This window comes from Arachis stenosperma, chromosome 6 (genome assembly GCF_014773155.1).
Source record: "Arachis stenosperma cultivar V10309 chromosome 6, arast.V10309.gnm1.PFL2, whole genome shotgun sequence".
Lineage (NCBI taxonomy): Eukaryota > Viridiplantae > Streptophyta > Magnoliopsida > Fabales > Fabaceae > Arachis > Arachis stenosperma.
This window is the reverse complement of record NC_080382.1, coordinates 123,316,096-123,323,252: the sequence shown is the minus strand read 5'-3', so window position 1 is coordinate 123,323,252 and position 7,157 is coordinate 123,316,096. Positions and strand designations below refer to the sequence as shown.

General features: G+C 33.4%; 1 protein-coding gene across 3 annotated transcripts; it reads right to left on the bottom strand.

Annotated features, from left to right (window-relative positions):
* Positions 1–1,393: 1,393 nt before the first annotated feature.
* LOC130932840 (histidine biosynthesis bifunctional protein hisIE, chloroplastic) lies at positions 1,394–5,021 on the bottom strand. 3 transcript variants are annotated; one of them, XM_057862273.1, is made up of 7 exons: positions 4,771–5,021; positions 4,541–4,602; positions 3,799–3,959; positions 2,582–2,836; positions 2,388–2,483; positions 2,134–2,285; positions 1,394–1,896 (listed from the first exon to the last, which is right to left on the bottom strand). In XM_057862273.1, the coding sequence occupies exons 3-7, from the start codon at positions 3,949–3,951 to the stop codon at positions 1,680–1,682; spliced, it is 873 nt and encodes a 290-aa protein (XP_057718256.1). In that variant the 5' UTR covers positions 3,952–3,959; positions 4,541–4,602; positions 4,771–5,021; the 3' UTR covers positions 1,394–1,679. The 3 variants fall into 3 exon arrangements, with proteins under 3 accessions (XP_057718256.1, XP_057718257.1, XP_057718258.1); XM_057862274.1 differs by having other exon boundaries at positions 2,582–2,827; XM_057862275.1 differs by lacking the exons at positions 4,541–4,602; positions 4,771–5,021 and having other exon boundaries at positions 2,582–2,823; positions 3,799–3,921.
* Between the last annotated feature and the right edge of the window lie 2,136 nt (positions 5,022–7,157).

Here is a 7,157-nt window from a genome sequence, read left to right as displayed (position 1 = left end):
TTGGCTTTCCTTTTAACTACAAAAATAAATAAACAAATAAATTTTTCTAAGTAATTTTACAAAATAAAAATTGCTAAAAAAGTATGCTTGACAGACCATTAATTTTCATAATTCAATAGAAAATTAAAACCCAAGTAATATCATAAAATATCATAATCAAATTGTGTCATAGAAAACATTGCAATTTATGTCCATAATGATAATAGGATTTGGTTCTTCTTTGTTTGAATTCCCGTTGCTCTCTGCATAGTAACTAGGAATTTAAGAATTCACCGAAGCCTGAAGCATAAGAATGATCTATATGCATCGCTTTTCATATGTGCCGTACAATCAAAAGTTTCTTTTTCAAATAACAAACCACCACCACCATGCAAAGTGTGTGACACCTCTTTGAACCGTGAAGACAACCACCACGTTCACTACAACACTAGTATATAAACATAGCAAAGCTTCAACATATTTCATTCACAAACATCTCAAGGAGTATTCAGTGGAGGAACTAAACAGAAAAACTCAAAGAGCAAGATGGGTCTGAAGGGGAAGCAAGCAATGCAAATTCTTGCAGTGCTTGTGCTAATTTCATTGGGAATGGCTGATAATGCCATCAACAAAATCAAAACTGGGCAGTGCCTTGGTTTATGTGGAGACGACATTGTTTCCTGCATGATTGATTGCTACATTAAGGACATGCAGCACTTCTTGAATTGTGCAATGAAATGTGAAAACAAGAATAACCTGTGCATGGGATCATGCACCGATATCGAGATTCCTTCGCCTACTCATGGGGTGACACCGCCATCTCACAAGGTACCACCATCTCACAAGGTACCACCATCGGCACCACCATCTCACCGGGTACCGCCATCTCACCGGGTACCACCATCAACCTGATACGCATCTTAACTTGTTTCGATATGATATAATCTCACCCTAACGTATATGGGGAAAAATAATCCAGCATGTTATTATTATGAAAATAATTACAGGTCAATTTGAATTATAATTGACGTTATTGAACTCAACGGCAATGTTACTTGTTCTTCTTGAAGGAAATGATGTTATACTACTACTTGATTTGAATAAATAAATATTTTATATAGCAAATTTTACACAAATTCACTTAGAAAACATCCTGAATTGTGTCATTTATACTGAGTTCCTCAAATGTTATATAAATAACATATGCTATACTAAATGGTAAATGCTTATAATGTTTATATAAATAACATGCTTGTTCTCCTTAAATAATGCTTATATAATGTGTTATTTGCCTTGTAATTATATTTAGTTTTTAATTTAAATCCCAATGATAATTGTGAACAATGAGCCAAAAGGAAAATAGTAGAATAACCAAAAGATGACACAAAGATATAACAATCCAACTGAAACAAAATAACTACGAAGACCAAAAAGTTATGCAGATAAGTCTTCAATCCAGAATTACACCTTGCTACATATAAGCATGAATGCAATACTTAAATTAACTTAAGAAAACCTCTAAAAAATGTACAACTGATATCTAGTAGCGAAGTTGAAAAGTAACATCAAGATGGTGCTCTTGACATTCTCAACTTTCATATGCATACCTCATCAGTCACAATGATAAGAACACCTATAGTACATCCTGATATGTCAAAAAATCCGAATACAGTGCTTGAGATATGTACTTAGAGTTAAGTTCAATCTTGCTCTGATTTCTTGGATACTCGACTTTTCTTTTCCTCGATACCAGATTGGAAAAATCTCTGCCGAAGAACCTGCAGAACATCTTCTACTTTGACATCTTTCACTGCCAACAATACCATGGCATGATAGAGTACATCAGCCATCTCTGAAGCAGTACGTGACTTGTCCTCGTTATTCTCTAGTGTTTGACACAACTCATTTGCCTCTTCTCTGCAGATACAAAGATATAAGTCACAAAGGTGCATGTATTTTCTCCAAGCCAATAGAACTATAATTAAACGTATAGGTAATGTTTCTTTTAATAGAAAACTTTCATGTGGAGGCAATTCTATCAGCTATATAACACTTTGCAATGGAAATCACAGGAAATGCATATTTTTCGCTTTCTTCAGGATGAACAAACTTAAATTCAAACTCAAGATAACAACATGATGAGATATATCTAACCTGATTTTTGAGCACAACAACTTATCATTGAGCAATAATCGCTTAGTCCATGAGGGCTTTCCATTCTCTTCTTCTGCTAACTCTGCTTTGCGTTGGGAGATTGTCGACTCTAATGAATACAAAGAGGTTAATGCCAACCTATTTCCTTCAATCTGTAACATAACCAAAATAAATTTGAATATCACTTGAAATTTCCCTCCAGAAATACAATTCTGAACACAACATGCCCTAGGTTGTAATCGCCTAAAGCTAACCTCTTGCTGTTTTAGTGAGTCAAAGACTGATGTATAATAGCATGTTTCTGCCCCTGTGTGGCAGGTAGGTCCATCAGGTTTCCCGAAGTATATTATCTAAGAAGCATTTTCCATAGGGAAAAAAAAGATAATAAGTAACATGCCTATGAATCAAATAGTAATAATAATTCAAGGGTAAAAGGAAAAAAACATACAGAATCACGATCACAGTCAAGAAAAACATCGTGAATATTTATAAAATTATTAGAAGTCTCTCCTTTGGTCCACAATGTTGACCGTGACCGACTGAAGAACGTAGCCTTCCGGGAAGATAGGGTTGTAAACACTGCTTCTCTATTTGCAAAACCTTGCATTAATATGGCTCCAGTGTCAATATTCTGAGCTATTGCCACAGCCAAACCTTTATCATCCCATTTTACACTGTCCAGCAGAGAGTCTACCTGACAAAACTTTAACACTTTAATGTGAAATAAGATGGGGAAAAAAAGACAGCAAGAAATTACACATGCAATGCAATGAATAAAATTCCTTAGCATTAACCCAAATATACAATCACCATTAACTGTGAAAGAATAGAGACCCTAGAGACTTGTTCCTGCGTAATTAAATTTCCCCCCAACGTAGACCGACAAATCTAAATATAAACTAACTTACAAGAGGTGATCTTCACAATTTAATGTAAAGTATAATAGACAATTACACTAGTTTAGCAGTATTGGAGATTTAAAAAAACAATGATAATAGCTTGCCAAAAATAATCATGCAATTAAGATAATAAAGAACTTCTAGTGTTTTCTGATTTGGATCATTTACGGCCCAATTATAAAGCACTAAAATTCACCATTTGATCTCAAGCATCTAGCTACCTCCAGTAAGGATTTAACCAAAACTACTATAATAGATGTTTATGTAACAAATCTCAAAAGCAGAGCCAAGGCTTACACCACATACTTCGCCACAATGTACTTGGTGAAAAAAAAAGCAGGAGCAATGTCAAATCACAAGACCATTGGATAATGAAATAATAGGAAATCCTAAACACTGAACAAAAGTAATATATCATCAACAAAGTGGCGTAGTAATATGTTTTAGAATCTAAAATTAGTTTGCACAATGACCATGACCATTATCGTTGGGTTACATATACTACCAGGTGGTCTTAAACTCATTGAAAATAGAAAACATAAATGCATCATATACATAAACCCATGCTGTTTATTTCAAAGACAACATATGAATTCCACCTTGAGAACCATCTAAAATCTAGCTGAACAGTGAGTGCACTTTTAATTTGGCAAATAAATAAAATTGGTCTCTTATGTTTATCAATAGCTTCAATTCCCGCTATAACATTGCATCATAAAACTTGAATACACACATCATGAAATCCTATAAAAATTTCAAGGTGTACCTTGGGGTCAATGACTATATTTTTGTCTGGTCTCTCCAACGAAGCAAAAGCTAAGACGTGTGTCCTTCTCCCTTTATTGTCACTGGTAAATGATAGCTTGCCATTGAGGATACTAGTGGAAAATTGAAGCATGTGAGCATAGGAAATGGTCATTTTCGAACCTACAATTGCCATGCAAGTTTCTCAGTGTAAATACAAACGAAGAGCCTTTGCAAATTGTAAAGAAGCAAAGCATTGTTTTCAAGAAAAAATGCCAGAGGAGTATTTAATTGCAAGGCCCATGGGGATCAGAACCTGCCCAGGCCTTACTTATAAATTGCAACCCCCCCCCCCCCCCTTTTTCTTTTTCTTTTTCCCATACGCAAACCATGTGTTGGGTCCATAGATTGGTTTGTGTTTCCTAGAAAGAAAATTCCCGGGAATACTACACCCACAAATCAAATTCCAGGTAGGTACATTATTCCTGGAATTCCCAGGAATCAACATTAATATGGATGTGTGATTAGAAAAATGTTTTCAAGTATTAAAACAACAACAATCAAGTATCAAGTATTCTATACAAATTCCAATTAGTATCAAATTTCTATTTTAAACTTACATGAAAACAGCAACAATTTATATACAAATTCCAATTGCTTTCAAATTTGTGATCAAGTGTCATTTTATAAAATTCCAATTAATATCAATTTATCTATTCCACAGACTACACTACATTGAAAAAAATAAAAAAATAAAAGCTGACCTCTGCAGAAGTTCAGAAGCAGAACCAAAGCCTCAATGTTCCAATAAAATGTCACAGTATTCCTATTCACAGAACCAAAGCCAGAGGAAGCACGAGGCAAAAAGGGTCAGAATCAGCAAAAAATAGCCATTGCAGCTACATTAAAACACGATCAGCAGCAACAATCAACTAAATGGCCAAATCATTAAAAATTAATGATTGAAAAACTATAAAAAATAAGAAAGACTCACCTTGGCCGCACGCAGAGAAGAGGGCGACAGAGAACTGAGCCACGGCAAAGCACAGCGGAAGACGCGAGGGGCGTGGTGATGCACAGGAAGACGCGAGCGGCGGTGACGCGGAGGAAGACGCGTACGGCGCGGCGGCGCAGAGGAAGACGCGAGCGGCGCAGCGACGAAACGGGGGCTGGCGAGAGGCGGCGACAAAGAAGATCGAGGCTTTGAACTCTGCCTGTGTGTGTTTTAGTGCTGCGAGTGTGAGCAGTAGGTTGCAGGGGGCTTCTTTGAAGATTAGGGTTTTTCTTTTATTGTTTTTTCAAAAAAGATTAATTTTGACAGAAATTATTTTTAATATGGAAAGAAAGATGGTGTTTTAGTTGAATATTGATATTTAAGTGTTTTACAGTATTGTGGATATTGTCCAACACGCCCCCACGTGGTGCAACACGCTCCCCACGTGTTGGCTAAGATACTGCCACGTGTCCAACACGCCCCCACGTGTTGACTTTCCACCTAAAAAATCCACTCATCTGTAATTACACCAAATACTCCCATTTTCAACAAAAACACCAGTATTTTTTCTATATAAAAAAAATGTTTCTAATTTTGAACCGATTCTCTTTTAAGAATATGTCGTTTTAAAGTTTTCAATAAGGTGGAAATCGATTTACTTGAAGTTGATAGTTGAGAATTGTAAGATGAAAGTTTAGTCAAATTAATCAAATTATCTAACGATTCTCAACTATCAACTTCACTGAAGTCGATTGCACCTGAGTTTCCACCTTTCAATAAACAGGCAGATCAAACCATTTTACACCGGTTGTATATCTACATATCTACATATCTAATAATTTATATATAAGATTGAAATTATAATTTTTATTAAAATTAATTTAAATTATAAAAATTTTATTAATAAAAAAATAATATGATATATATTATTTTTTTAATTTACTGTTAAGTGTATCAATTTTAAAATAATTATTAATTAATTTTAATAATTTATTTTTTTAATAAATTAGATATATATATTTAATATGACTATAAATAATTTAGTAATATTTAGATTCACTAACAAATTTTTATATGTTGTTTTACTATTAAGTAAGGACATATTAAAATTAATTCAAAATAAATAACAAATTATTAAAAAATTTTAATAAACAAAGTTTTTCAATAAATAATAAATAATTTAAACTCACTAAAAAATAACTCAACACTCTTTTTTGATGTCTGCAAAATATATACCTGAAACAATATTATATCAATATTAGTATACAAATTATATGATTAACGTAATTTTAAAATAGTTTGTCAAAAGAATAAAATAATACATATTTTTATAATAATTATAATATTCTCAAACTATAAATGTAGAATAAAAATGTATTACCTATTAGCACCTAAAATTTGTCAATTCTTGTAATTGATAGTAATAAATTTTAATAAATTTGATTAAGAGAATTAGAAATTACTTTTTTATTATAAGCACTCAAAAACTTCTCTATATACCACATTTATCGTGCAGTTATTTTTCAAATGTTCGTGATTTTGCAACAGCATTCGCAGACCATCTTTTCTCTTTATTCTTCATAATGCAACATGCAATTGACCATGGATGAAAACTAGCCTTGGAAGGTATATTCCAACTTTTGATAAAGTTTGTCCCTGAGACTTATTTATTGTCATTGCAAATGGCATAATAATTGAAAATTGTCTTCTTTGAAACCTGACCGGGTAATGTTTCGTTATTTGGAATTAGATTCAGTCTTGGGATAAGAATAATACTTTCAACTTTGTTACCTGTTTAAAGTCTTGCATTTTATCACATGGTTTCCCATTCTTCTAACTTGCATTCTCGTTCCATTGCACAAACCATTAGTTTGGTCTATATTCTGCAGTAACATAACAAGAGCGCCAACCTTCACGATCAACTTGTGTGGTGATAGACCTGCACAATTTATTCCATTTAGAATCTTTGGTCAGAAAGCATCTAACTCAAATTTCATATTTCCCTCCTCAGCACACACAGAGTCAGAATTTAAGTAAACTCTTTTTTATCCAAGTAACCCTGCAGTCATTTTGTTGTTAACGTCAATGACACAATCCAGAGTTGGTGCAAAAATTGCTCTATCCTTGAAATAATTTTCAACAGATAAATTGGATAACATATCTGGATACACAAAATCAATGAGGTCATCCAAAGCTGTCTCAAAGTTCTTAACCAAAATGTCAGATAGTATATAAACGATCGATTCACCATCTGTTGTATCACCAGCCAAACCATCACCAATTTTGAGTAGCCATTCTGCAAAATTCTTGAGTTCTTATATGTTGTTATCTTCACCTAGTGACAATCTCATATTTTTTGTAAGCTTTAGAACATTACAGTTATGCCA

What these genes read in the sequence shown, in the direction of transcription:
- LOC130932840 (XM_057862273.1), bottom strand. Translation starts at nt 3,951, where the DNA reads ATGACCATTTCCTATGCTCACATGCTTCAATTTTCCACTAGTATCCTC. An exon ending in ATATAGTCATTGACCCCAAG is followed by an intron (nt 2,837 to 3,798) that starts GTACACCTTGAA and finishes AAAGTGTTAAAG; the next exon opens with TTTTGTCAGGTAGACTCTCT. An exon ending in ACTCACTAAAACAGCAAGAG is followed by an intron (nt 2,286 to 2,387) that starts GTTAGCTTTAGG and finishes GTTATGTTACAG; the next exon opens with ATTGAAGGAAATAGGTTGGC.